Source organism: Pleurodeles waltl, chromosome 3_1 (assembly GCF_031143425.1).
Source record: "Pleurodeles waltl isolate 20211129_DDA chromosome 3_1, aPleWal1.hap1.20221129, whole genome shotgun sequence".
Lineage (NCBI taxonomy): Eukaryota > Metazoa > Chordata > Amphibia > Caudata > Salamandridae > Pleurodeles > Pleurodeles waltl.
The window spans coordinates 1,678,930,530-1,678,944,917 of NC_090440.1; the positions used below are offsets into that span (position 1 = coordinate 1,678,930,530).

Consider the following 14,388-nt stretch of genomic DNA (forward strand, 5'->3'; position numbering starts at 1 on the left):
TGTCCAAAGAACTCACCCACTGGCGGGGTCTCTGCAGGAGTGGCAATGTTGCCTTAGGGGTAAGTAGTCCACAGGGACAGGTCTTATAACATACCATGATCTCACTTAGTTGGGAGGTAGACTCAGAGGGTGAAATGGTGATCCCTGAGGGTGGGAGATGTCACTTCCACCAGGTGACAGTGAATGGGGCTCAAGTCACTGCTCTGAGGGACACTAGGGCTAGCTTACCATGATGGTGGAAAGGGTAATTCCCCTGAACAGTACACAGGCCAGGTGTGTAAGGTGACACAAGTCCAAGGGCTGGCCTTTTTCCACCCTATGGCCCTGGTATCCCTTGAGTGGGGTGGGGTGGGGAAGTGACCGAGAGGAAGGTCATAGTTAGTGCCCTAGATGCCCATAGACTGCCTCCTGGGGAATGAGTTGCCCCTGGTGTCAGGGTAACTTGGTGAGGTGGCTTCCACAAGCACCTTAACAGTTCAGTTTTCTGGTGGTACCATTCCAAAGAAAAAGGTAAAGGACAGAGGGAGGAGGGAGGAGCAGTGTTAGGGAGAGCCCTCTCTGAGAAACCACAGAGGTCAGAGACTCCTGGATGGCTGGGGTTTGGTTATTGACACTGAGAGCTGTCAGTGGCCTTTGTTGGTTGCTGTCCTTGTGGACAGAGTTTTCCATGGGTTGGGGACAGGAGTCAGACCCAAGGAGTGGAACGTGCCACATAACGTTTTTGATTATGGTGGTATTGTCTGCCTACTAGGATACAGCTGTGGGCAAGTTAAAGTTAGGTGATGCACAGATAGGTTCTGCAGGTGAGGAGAAGGGATCCCCATGGTCAGCTCAGTGGGCCCAGAGAATATAGACAGAGGGATCCAGCTGAGTTCAGAGTGGCATAGAACTGACAAGTGCCCCTGCAGTAGTGGGCCACTGTCCATGATCTGTCACCCTAAGCAGGGAAGCCCATCAAGGTATTGATTAGTCTACCCTGACTTTAGGCTGGAGGGGGATTGTGCTAGAAATGGCCCTTTCTGCAGGCCTTCATTTGCATATTTTACTGACTCATTTTGCTGACATTTAGGATTCTGGGCACTTTACTACTACTGACCACTGCGTAAGTGCAGGTGCTCTATACTCTACACATGGCACCTTAGGGTTCTCCACAATTGGCATATTTAATTTACTTGTAGGTCCCTAGTAAAGTGCACTATGTGTGCCCAGGGCCTGTAAATTAAATGCTACAAGAGGGCCTCCAACACTAATTGTGCCACCCACTACAGTAGCCTTTCAAACAAGTCTCAGGCCTGCTACTGCCGAGCCTGTGTGTCTAGTTTTAAACTGCCATTTCGACCTGGCAAGTGTACCCACCTGCCATGCCAAAAGATTCAATTTTAATACACGTAGGTCACCACTAAGATAGGCCCTAGTTAGCCCTATGGGCAGGGAGCAGTATATTTAAACAGTTGGACATGTACTTTTAAGTTTAACATGTCCAGATAGTTACAAAACTCCTACATTCTTTTTTCACTATTGCAAGACCTATCTGTCCCATCGGATAACATTGGGGTTACCTTAAACATCTTTTAAGCCTAACTTCCAATGGGACAAGATAGAAATATGGAGTTTGCCGTCCCTGAATTCACAACTTATGGTGAAGTCGGATTGTAAATTGTAACTCTGAAAATGCCACTTTTAGAAAGTTAGCATTTTCTTACTTTAACCATTCTGTGTCTCTGTCTGGCTCTGAATACATGTCTGGGGTGGATTACAGCAGGACGTTGTGCATTCCCTCTAGAAAGACACACACAAAGGGGGTTGGGGTGTGACATTTGCATCCTGATGGCCCATCACCAGGCTGATGGGACATTAACTGGCTTGATGGGGGCAGAACTTAGCACTGCCTTACTTACACCTGAATAGGTCTGTGCCTCTCACCACACAAAGAGATGCATAATACTCCATTAAGTGTCCGGAGCCAGGGATGGCAGGACAGGGACCTTGTGGACTTAGAAGGAAGGCCTGGAAATTTCTCCCACCTTTCAGAACAAGGGCACCAAAGTATAAACACTGGACCTCCAATCCCACCAGATGAGATCTCTACTGGAACCAAGGACACTCTGCCAGGAAGAAGGACTGTTGTGCTGCCAGGAGGGACTGCCACTCTGCAATTGCATTGCTGCGTTGGCCTACTGCTTGCTGTAGGAGGGACTGCCACTTTGCTACTTGCTCTACTGTGTTGGCCTGCTGCTTCTGTCCTGCTGTGTGAAGAACTGGACTTGTTCTCTATGTCCTTGCGCCAAACAGTCTCCAAAAGCTTGCTGGCTTGCCCCCTGTTCTTCTTCATTCTCAGGAACATCAAAGACTGCTTGCAATTCTCCTGGTGCTGCCGGACTCTGCCATCTGTGAGTCTTACCCTTGCCTGAGGTGTTCCCCTCCAGTCCTGGGCCTCAGAAGTTGGTTCTGTAGCTACAAACTTCAAAAAGAGGTGCATCGCCGTGAGTGCAGCAGAAAAATCAGCGCATCATATCGCTGAAGGTGACACATCAGTTACCCAACAGCAGCGGCTTCTCCTACTGCACAGCCTGACAAGGACCCTCTGCATGGCCTGCCACTGATGCATCGTATCCACTTCTATAGAGCCTGACAAAGCCGCACTACCCCGAGTGCGTCAGAAATAACGACGCATTGTGTCCTCGTCGCCTATTGAGGTGCTCCCCTCCAGGCCTGGGCCTCAGAAGTTGGTTCTGTCACTACAAAAATCAAAAAGAGGTGCATCGCTGTGAGTGCAGCAGAAAAATCAGCGCATCGTATCTCTGACGGAGATGCATCGGCTACCCGACAGCAGCGGCTTCTCCTACTGCACAGCCTGACAAATACCATCTGCGTGGCCTGCCATGGACGCATCGCATTCACTTCTATAGAGCCTGACAATGCCGCATTGCCCCAAGAGCATCAGAAATAACGACGCATTGTGTCCTCGTCGCCTACACATTGCTCCAACAAAGGTACTGTTCAATGCATGGGTTCTGAAGCTAGCCTACCCTCACGGTTGGCCTGCATTTTGGATTTGCACCCTCGGGACCTCAAGATATGGACTTTTTAGCACGGTTTTCATATTTGATCTTTAAAAACTCATATCTCGAATTCAACTAATTGGATTTTTGTCCTTTTGGTCTTGTGTTAATAAAATAAATATTATCTATTTTACTAACCTGGTGTTTGCCCTTTTTGTGGTGTCTTTCACTGTGTTGGTGTAATTAGGTATTGTACAAATACTTTAGACGTTGCCTCTTAAGTTAAGCCTGACTGGTCTGTTCCAAGCTACCAGAGGATTTGCACAGATTAACTTAAGGAGTATAACTTTCTTACCCTGGCTAGGCTTGTGGGCTCTACTTGGACAGGGTGCAAACCTCTGCCAACTAGAAACCCAATTTATAACAGGATGTATCTGCAGAACCCAGAAAATAAAAATGCCCTTGGTAAAATCTCATTTTATATATAATAGGTTTACTTTACTAACAGTTCTGTTATACTTGTTTTTGTTTTTTGGGTGGTAGAATGCATTCTTCTAGAATGGACTCTCTCGGAGGTGGTGGGAAAGGACCAGATCTCAGCCTTGATATGAATACATATTAAACATGTCTTTGACTTGATCGAGTTCTGAAGTTTGTTTATGGATGAGCAACATGCTTTCAGTAAATAGTGATTTTCTATATTATTACCGTCATCAAATTCCAAGGATCTAGTTGCTAACATTTATGGAAAATGCACTGCTGTATTTTAGGAATGTTCCTTAAATTAAAAAAATATTTGTATCTTAAAGAATGCAACTTTTTAAAAAGAAGATTGTATGTAAGTTTTTGAAAAGATTCGTAATCTTGCTTAAATTGCAAACACAAATAATAGCTGGAGAAACCCATGTTTCTGATTCCAGATTTAGATAAAAGTGTTGATCCCAATTCTCTTATGCAGGGAATCTAGTAAACCATAAAAATGTCTACCCCAGAGAGTAGAAGGAGTGGTTGCTAAAAGTTTCTAATTTTGTTTTAAAGCTGGGCATATTTGTCAAAATTCAGACTAAACATTTATCCACTTTCGGCACAAAAGACTATTTTGTCATTGTAAGTAAATGTGCTTATTTATGAATATTATTGATTTTTATAGGTAATGCAGAGAAGTTTGTATGATGGTTTAAGAAGTTCACGGAATAATACACTGTCATATCTTCTTTCTTGTTAAGTGCTTCATTGGACCTGCGGCAAGGTCCATGCAATATCAATATCACTAATAAAAAAATAAATACCAATGGGCCCTATTCACAAAGGTAAGTTGAAATGTGGAGATCTCAGCTCATGAAGCACTCTACCTACATCTAGGGGGAGTGCTCCTCATGAATGAAATTCAACGTTCCAGTGTGGAGATCTCATCTATAGTGTGATGTACGAGTTTCATCTCCGTCATTAGACCAAATTTATGACCGTAGAGTTACTAAAAATAACTATTGGGTTATTTGTGGAGATGTCCAAAACCGGGGTGGAGATCTCCCTATGAAGAACAAGGTGGGAAAAATAACAAAGTTAAATACATTTCTAAATCATAAATAAATATTAGGTCTTTGAAAAAAACACAAAACACAAACTGAAAAGCATAGTATAACATTTAATTATACTAAAAAATGAATGCAATATATTTAAATTATTTAATAAATCAAAATATTTGCTGTTTTAATTTCCCTCTTCCTTGCAGTGCTTGCTGCCTTATATGTATTACAAGCTTGGTTGTAAATTTGTATCTTAATATTGTTTCTAAAATGATTTTTTATTCAAGTTATTTTTTAAATTATCTTAAGTTAAAATATATAATTTTATGGTTAGAAATAAATAGTTTACATTAAGATAGTTTAATTAAAAATTATATTAACATTTAAACTATTTAAAAATAAGTGGAATATATTTCTTAATTTATGTTATTCCCTACATGTTTCAGTGTTAGTGTTATTCCCTACCTCCGCTGTTTTCTAGTAGCGTGTGCTTCAGTACCAGTGGCTGGTATGTGTGGTGCCTGACATGCTCCAAGGCTTGTCTAGCGTGCATGTAAGCCAGTTTTGTCACTTGTTCTACAGAAGTAAATGGACGTGTGCATATTGTGAATGGTCATTGTCTTATTCATTTGTGGGTGTGTTTTTAATTTGGCATGTCCCTGCCTAAACCCGACCTTTAAATCCCCTAAACACCACCCATTTTGTAAAAATTATTACACAATTTTCTACCACATTCACTGATCCCTTCAACATTTACTGCTAAAACCTCCACCCCTTTGTTCCGAAATCTCCCTAGGATATGACAGAAGAGGCAGATACTGGTGAATTAAATTTTGGTGGCTATGATGGGAGATGGCTTGGGTAGGTAGAGGCTACTATACCTTCTGTAGTGGATGTGTGGAGGGCTCTGCTTTATGTATAGAGGCACTTGACCTAATGTGTAAAGGAAGAGGATGATTTAAGAGAGAGCAAGTAGCAAAGTTAAGAATTATGTTGAGAGAGTACAATGTAGGTGGTCAATAAGGCTGCACCTGTGGGTGATGTCTTAAAAAAGATTCAGATGACTTTACAATTTCTCACACGGTTTGCTACAATGAGTTATTAATTAATTATCTGTCCCAGGAGCATATTACCATTCGATAAACTACATGACATTTATATAATAAACATTAGGATCATTAAGAACATTAAGTGGTGTGATTTGTAAGCATGGTCATAGTACCTATCTCCTTAAACCTAAGGCTCATCTGACTATTTAATTTCTGCCTGAATATTCTATCCTCGCAGAGTAGTTTTCGGTAACCATGGTAAATAGAATATAAAGAGAAGTCTCCATGTGACTGACAGGGTCGGACTGGAACAAAAAAAAGTCCCGGGCACCAAAATAAAAGCAAACCAGATAGCTAAAAAAGTGGCCCAAATGTGCAAATCAGTGCTTGTGGTAACAGCAGGGAAATCGGCGTTAAAAACTATGGTGACTGGTTTCTATGAAATAGAAAACTTTAAAGCAATGATAAAGGAAACCATTTCTTTCAAGCGTGTGACGAGGGCAGCCAAGGATTTACTAAGTGAAAAAAAATGGAAATTAGAGGTGTCTTGGGGCAGAAGATTCAGTTCATAGAGGAGAGCTGGCAAAGGGTCGTAAGCAGACCGCTGGGTGGTTTTATTATGACAGCTGGTTAAGCAAAAGATCGGGTGTTGTCTGGTGGCGCTGAACATTGAGGGCAGCCTCTCATTAAGAGGGGGAGCAGGAATAATATACTTGTTTCCCAAGGCAAGCTTTCCTTTCTGTAGCATTCACTGAAACCTGTGATTTTTTGTGAACAAAAGTGCTACAAGAAGCTTCCCATTTCCCACACGTCTCGTTAGAACGGAATAATCCAATTTTTCAACATTATTTATGTAAAATGTTACCTCAAGTTTGTCTTCGAGCTCTTTTAGGTAACTACAAAGTTCATTGACCGAATCCAGTGCTTCTTTGTGTTTTAAAACTGTTTTCTCAACGTACTTTGCTCCTTCTTCAGCACCTGCAGATACATAATAACACAATTAATGTACTGTCAATGCACGTCAAGGTCAAAGGTTAAGAACGCAAGCAATCATCATTCTAAATGCGTTTTAATGACAGTTTTATGAACCGAGAGCGCACCTTTCTCTTTGTTAAATGGAAAAAGCATTCTTTTTGCAGCTTTGCCTTATTGAAATGCCAAACCATTTTACAGTCTAAGGCGGGGTAAGATAGCCAAGAAGAAGAAAGGCTAGCACAGTGGGGGTTCCAAGAAGTCCAGCCAGTCCATGGAGTACAGACAATAAACTGAAAAAGATTGAAAAGAGCAACATAGATCTAAAATGTCAGCCAGACCCCCTTAACATCATTTTTAGGTCGAGCATAGCAGTGTGCAAGCACTGCTTTTTTGACCTGTTGGTCTGCATCTGGCCTTTTAACCACGCCCACTGCACGCCCATCACTATCACTTGTTCATGGGCTTGCCTTTCAAAAATCCTTTCTTTTCGTTGGTAAATGCTTTATGTTTGTCCATCCTTAGAGCGGATTTGTTACCGCCTTGGCCATGGCCACTGTTACACGGCTAATTGCACTTTTGCCCATATGTTTGATTGTGAGTGAACTTCTTTTTCCTTTGGTGTCTCTTCACGCTGATGCTCATGGCGGTCGTCGGCTCGCTTATGTGAAACTGTATTACTTACATTTTTTTATTAGTTGTTTACTGATCATGTCTTTGGTGTGTGTTGTACTTACTTCTCTTTTATGCCCTTTCTTCCTCTCACAACAGCCTCGGTTTTAAGGGCATGGGCCGATCCGCCTATGTTTTTGGAATATTTAGTTCTGAGCAGCTTATGTTTTTGTTTTTCACTAAGGGGGTACTTCTGTACTGCTTAGAATTGGCGCACAAACCAAAATCCTCCCAGCTAACAGGAGCGAAGGGGCTGAGCTGGTCCCTGGTTTCAATCGCTTTCAGAAACACCTTCAAAGGGGAAAGGAGCTTTAACAAAAACAATCCCCATCTGACCTTCCAGTGACATTTCCACTGCTTGCCAGCAGCCAGTAAATACCACCTTTCGTGTGAGCTTGTTACATTAGTTGCTAGTTTTGATCTGCCTAGTTCATGTTTCTCACAGAAGGCACATTAACCTTCTGCGCTACCTTATAATTAGTCTAAGCTTTCACTAGAGAAAAGTATGTTCTCTCTCCAGAAATAACATTAATCACCAAAGTTGTTTTAACATTTGAAGATTGAATGCAGTCTGTGATCTGCCTCAAACACGTTCTTTGCAGCAGCCACATTAACCCTCTGCACTGCCTCATAATAATTCCAAGCTTCATCTCTTGCTTACAGCACTGCATTTGGTATGACCACAAGAGACACTTTGGGAAGTCATAACAAAACCAAAACGAAAGCGCAACTCAAACAAAGGAAAATTTGCTTCTCTGTAATTCAAATTAGCCTGCTTTTGTATTCAGTACTCGTAAAAGTATATGCAGCAGTTACTAGCTTGCGGTGTAAAGTGACAGCTGAACCTAGAAAAAACATACTTTCGTGTACGCTAACAAGGCAATTGTGGGTCTCGTAAGCTAAAAGCATAGAGCTTATGGCTTCGCTATCAAGGAAAAATAAATCAGCCTTCTGTGTAGAGCAACAGCTAGATCTAAAGAAGGCACACTTATTAGGATCGCAGTGCTTAATTTGAGCCCGTGTGTTCCGATGCAGGGCAGAAACTGTTTTTGTTAAAGGGCCATCAGTTATTTTTCTGCCTCAATGATTTACTGTGAGCAAAATAGAGAATAATTTATTAGAAATGCATCTGTAACATGTGAAAATGTCCTTCCGCTCCAAACTGTAAATAAGCTGCCAGGCTCGAAGTTTAAACAGCAAGATGTTATCATGTTGTAGAAAACATTTTGAACACAAGGACATAAACACTCTTTATTCGTAAACACTGTGAAATACAGCGAATTAACGTAAAAAAGACTGCTTGGGAGACAAAAGTTTAACGTGAAAAACAAAAACACAAAGCAGAAACATTAGCATGTGTTCCTAAAAGGGCAGCATCACCCAGATGAAAGAGTGTAAATGACTGGCTGGCTGGCTTGCTCTGTAGACAGCAGCAATGTTATCAGATGCTATAAAACGTTGAGCGAATCACACCCAAACAGTGTAAATTGCAGCCAAACACCAGATGGGACACACCAGTAAGACAACACGTAAACATAAATATTAAAAGACACAATTGTATTAATATGCAGGCATTAGCTTTTAAAACATATGTAGTTTCCGTGTGACCAATGTGTTCCATGGTTCCACTATAGTTTTTAAGTGGAAATCGTGTATTTTGTAAGCGCATACTTGCTTTCAGTAAACACATCCTTAGCGTGCCTCATTTAAACTTACGCCCAATTAAACGCTGCTCATTAGCAACATTTTCACTTTTTGCTGCAGATAGAGGAAGAAATTACATGGATGTGCTTTAGTTTTATGCAGGGCCACAGGAATTAGGAAAAGACGAAATTATGAGGCATGGTTGACCAATTTATGGCAAGAAAAGTCCAGGTATGAATTTACAATGCTAGTAGCGCTTACTCAAGAAAATGCGAGACCTATTGCATTGCCAATGCTTGTTTTTTATTTTATCTTACAATGACCTCTTTAAAATATTTAATGTTTCTACGGCACTGTTCTTTTTAAAAAGTGGCAACATAGCTTATAAATATTTATGGTTCTGTTACGCAAAATGCTCCAGGCAAAATTCCAAACTTGCCTTGAGATGTTGGGTGTATGTTTCCCAGAATGCACCTCACGAATCCTCAAAAGTCCAGCTGAAGGAGGTAAGCTGGGTCCTTGATGGTGATGTTGCAGGTGAAGCTCATTTAATGTGTTCCTGTCAGGGAGTCCACTCCTTCCCTCTCCTGAAGCCAGGCAAAGTCCTTAGAGCTGTAGATCCTCAGTGTGAAGCAGGTGTTGTCATGCAGAGTGCAGTCCTTTGGGGTGCAGTCCAGGGTTCCAGCAGGGCAGTCCTTCTCCTTGCGGTTCAGGCAGTGTTGTGAGTTGCTGGGCCATTCTCCCATATTTATCCAGTGTTCCTGGACTGGCAAGCAGGGGAGCACCCCTGACCATGGGTGCCACCCTCTGGGGTAACCACTTCTTGCAAAGCGTGGCAAAAATCAATTGCAGGAAGCACTATTCTTCCAAAATCCAAGATGGAGAAAATCTCTCTTCACTGAGGAGCTGGATGCTGGATGGTGGGGGGTGATCCTGGGTCCTGTCTTTACTGTCAGGTCCGCTTTGAAGACCAGTTTGGCTACCTAGCCCCCTTCCTGCTTTTTGCTCTGCAGCTTGCAGATCTCCCCCCACCAGATGTCCAATTGTCTGAATACAGGCCATTTCACACCTCATTAAGGCAGCTTGGCTCAGCCTGGCGGAGGCTCACCGTTCAGAGGCACTCTCAGAGTCAGAAAACCAGCATTGAGGGGCCACAAATGGGGGCAAAAAGTGGGAAAACACTGCAAAAAGACCTGGCTTCTCGCAGCTGTATTTTTTTTACAAAGCCTAAATTATGCCAAGCTATGTATAGTTTCCCTGCATACCTTATGCTACTTTGTCACTGGGTCAGTAGTCAGAAATTCATTTTTTACCAAAATCCAAGATGGAGAAAATCTCTCTTCACTGAGGAGCTGGATGCTGGATGGTGGGGGGTGATCCTGGGTCCTGTCTTTACTGTCAGGTCCGCTTTGAAGACCAGTTTGGCTACCTAGCCCCCTTCCTGCTTTTTGCTCTGCAGCTTGCAGATCTCCCCCCACCAGATGTCCAATTGTCTGAATACAGGCCATTTCACACCTCATTAAGGCAGCTTGGCTCAGCCTGGCGGAGGCTCACCGTTCAGAGGCACTCTCAGAGTCAGAAAACCAGCATTGAGGGGCCACAAATGGGGGCAAAAAGTGGGAAAACACTGCAAAAAGACCTGGCTTCTCGCAGCTGTATTTATTTTACAAAGCCTAAATTATGCCAAGCTATGTATAGTTTCCCTGCATACCTTATGCTACTTTGTCACTGGGTCAGTAGTCAGAAATTCATTTTTTACCAACTACCCCCAGCAACCGGTGTGTGTCCACTTCTACCGATGCAATTGTACCTTATATATCTTTATCAATAGTGATGTCCTATGCAGCAGCACTTTGCAGAAGCATATCAAAGGTATAGAAGCTCCTGCTCTTTTTTCCTTCTTCCAAGATGGATTTTGGCAAGGTCATCTTACCTTGCAGTTGTGCTTACAACATGTGCACTAGTAAAATGGAACATTTTCCTTCTTTGTTGTGTTAGTTTGAACGGTGTCTGGAATTAGCTTCACAAGATCAGATCCCCTTTTGAAAGCCCATGCATATTTTCAAATTCTCTGGACAGGACAGCACATTTCTATTGACTGAGGCTCAATGTAAGCTCTAGAGCTTTGATTCTGAACCATGTCCCCATTTGAATATTGTTGTTCCCAGTTTGAACACTGAAAAAGGTAAACCCAAATGTTAAGGAACATGTCACAACAGGTCTTAAGTGACACACCTGGTAGTTGTAGGATGGTTCACTCAATTGGAGCAAAGTGAACACAGTCTTCTGAGCACAACAATTAACGGGGATGCTTCAAAGTTGGCAAAGCTTACTCCGTTGAAACATTTTCTCTAATTCAAAGCACTCCAGCCTCAGAATCAAAGTCCAACAACAAGACTGAACAGTTCACAGGAGGCAAATTCTCTCCACACAACTGCTAGTTATTATTCCCAGTACTTCCAGTTATGTTATGTTATGTTATGTTAATAGGTTTCATAAAGTGCATAGCTTCTCCATCAATGGGGCTTCCCAGCGCTACCCACAGACTGAGTAACATAACCCGGAAGAGAGTAAAAAGAGTAATGGATCGCTAGTAGGTTGAGCATTTTCATAAAGTCCAAATGGCTTGGGGTATTCCTTAGCTCAAAGGGCAAATTGTTTCAGAGGGCTGAGGCTAGTACTCAAAAAGAGCATCCGTCTGCATTTTTCCTGTGGAACTGCGCAATGGTGGCCCAATTGTGCTCTCCTAGGGAGGTAGGACCGCATTCAATCAAACGGAATGGGGGCACAAGAAATATTCATGATTTGTGTGCCATGGTGAGAGCTTTAAATTGGATGTGTTTCTCAATAGGGAGCCAATGAAGTGAGTGAAGCAGTCCAGAAGCAGGGCAAAACTTGGGGAGAGAAAACAACAATCTAGCAGCCGCATATTGGATCGACTGTAGTCTCTTTAGAGCAGATTATTTGGTGCCAAGACACAAAATATTGCAGTAGTCCAAACATGTTAAAATGAGGGACTGAATTATCAATTGGCGAATATGAGGGTGAAATAGGCCAATAATAGGTTTCAGTCTTCTCAACAGGTCAAAACAAGTGCCCGCCAGAGTGGTTACTTGCGTGTTGTAGTTGAGGTAATTGCCCACCCAGATTCCCATGTTTTCCACAGTTTTCAGTGAGGGGGGGGGCCCAAACTATCTGGCACCAGGAGTCGTCTCCCCATTCTTGGGTGTGCTGACTGAAAAATTGGATCTCTGTTTTGCTGGAATTCATTTAGACAGTTGCCATCCAACCAAACATTGATAGCATACAGCTCTGAAAATTGAAAATTTGATTGGGAATCCTTCACAGGCCAGCAACTCCTCTGGGTAGACAGAACTCTGTTATAATGAAGAAACCTCCAAATGGAGAATGTTGAAAGCACACATAGGCCTTTCTTTTCCTGCACCTGCTTTTTCTGCAGAAGTAAACTGGCTTCCCCAATTCTGCACCATCTCCTTGGAGTTTGAATACAAGCAACGAATATGAACAGGTTGTCTAGTGTTTCAGTGCAGAAAGACACGCAGTATTGATATCCACTGCCAAAGAAGTCTTCCTTTCTTAACCAGTTCCAAATCTTTAATGGAGTAGGGCATTCAGACCTAATAAACCAACTTTCAGCAATTCTATTGCCAGTGACCCAGTGTTGTTTAGAGGGCCATCTCAATTACAAAAACTGAACAAAATGGCCGTAAAGAGGTTCTTGTCTGAAACAAAATAAACCACAACAGTTGCACCCATTAATCCTCCCCTTTGTCCAGGGAAGTGCTGGGATGTTTGGGGCACACGGCAGTGCAATTAGCACAAGCTTGTTGGCTATACTTCTAGTTTAAAATGCACTGAAATGCCAATAATTCATTAATAGCTGAGCAAAAATATGGATCATTATCATTTTATGTTTTTAGAATATAAATGTTGTGGGAAGACAATTATACAACCTTTCAGCCTGCTGTGTGACATTCTAGGTATCAGAAATATTTTTTGACAGTGAATATTAAACGTATACTGCACAATCCCATAATCAAATCAAATATCTAATTTTATAGTGTACTCTATGGCTATAACATACCTTATAACATGACAATAACTAATGTATTAAAGTTTCCTCTGTCAGCATCAGTGGCTCGAGGTCACTTCAGCATAGTCCTGTCTCCTGAACATGAAAGGAAATGGTTGTGCTGTATACACAGGAGCCCAGACAGAAAGCAAGCAAAACTGGAGAATTGTATTTATCCATCACTCATGGCAGGTATGTAGTGCTTACAAAAAGCAATGTGATTCAACTCAAAATGGTGCATTTACACAGTGGGCTGCATTGATTGACCTTAGGGTCTGATGCAGGACTTGCATTCAAGTTGACAACAGCATTGGGCTCCTGAATATGTTCATTAAACCTCGGGACCAAACGTGCATCCTGCTAAACAAATGGGACACGCAGCAGGGGCTGGTTTGCGAGGTGCAATATGGCTGGAGAAGAGGCCTGCCTGAGGAGAAGGCATGTTTGGCTGGTGCACAGGAAGAAATCAGGTGATGATCTGCACCCCACCTCCAAGTTGGTTCAGTAGGGCAGGTCCTTAGATTTGCAATATTGCATGATTGGCTTTGGCTCTTGGCGTGCTGCTGTAATATCACACATAACTTCCCTGGGAAAGATGGGACCACAATGGTCTGAATGCCCCATGCTTAAGGCGGCCTGGTGGTATGACTTAAGAGATGTCCAAAGCCTCGCAAGAGGGCCATTGATATTGAAAGAAAGTTGTCAAGGATTTGAGACAAGGCACTCAAGGAACAGGAGAAACTAAAAGTTTGTCACATATGCATAGCCTTAACTGTTGCACAAACTTGGGCTCTGGCCTAGCTCTACAAGGTTTGGCTTTCCAACCCACGGCTGCCAGAACTTAGTTCAGGATAGCAAGTGCACCAACGCTTGAGCATGGATGTCCAGGTTATTGTAGCCCCACTAAACCCTGCTCAGCATACTTGTTGGTGTGGTGTCCATGCTTTCTGGGTTACTAACAATCCCATAAAGGAGACAGGGATGCAGTGGTAATTGAAACCCAATTTCATTCTTTGTAAGTACTGCACTAAGAAAAGACACCTTATAATTAAAGTGTGTTTATTTCAGCAGTCTCAATCTGTGGATTGTACATGAGTAATAACCACAGAGAATGTAATTAGAAAATCACTAATGCATACCACTAACAGAGAGAATAATATGAACATTTCTAACATACTTGGAATGTCCTTGACAACCAAACAACCAAAACGCTACTTCTTTTGTGCTATACTATGAGAGCATGGAATAGCTAGCTTGCCTCTAGTGTTTCTTGGGATTCAGCGCTTTGCATACCTGTTTACAGTGGAGAAGCTGTGGTTATGAGACTTCAACCAGGAGAGAATGTTCCCTTGAAAGGGTAAACTCACATCAATTGGGCTCAGCTCCTCTCCTCTCAGTTTTGGCTTGGTGTTAGGTCTGAAAGCCTTTGG

General features: G+C 42.4%; 1 protein-coding gene across 4 annotated transcripts in view; it reads right to left on the reverse strand.

Moving 5' to 3' along the window:
* The window catches only part of CCDC141 (coiled-coil domain containing 141), a 646,235-nt gene that overhangs the window by 37,778 nt on the left and 594,069 nt on the right, over positions 1 to 14,388 (reverse strand). For all 4 annotated transcript variants that reach the window (XM_069225437.1, XM_069225436.1, XM_069225434.1 and 1 more), the window contains exon 22: positions 6,443 to 6,555. In XM_069225437.1, the coding sequence (XP_069081538.1) occupies positions 6,443 to 6,555 (113 nt within the window). The remainder of the gene's footprint in view (positions 1 to 6,442; positions 6,556 to 14,388) is intronic.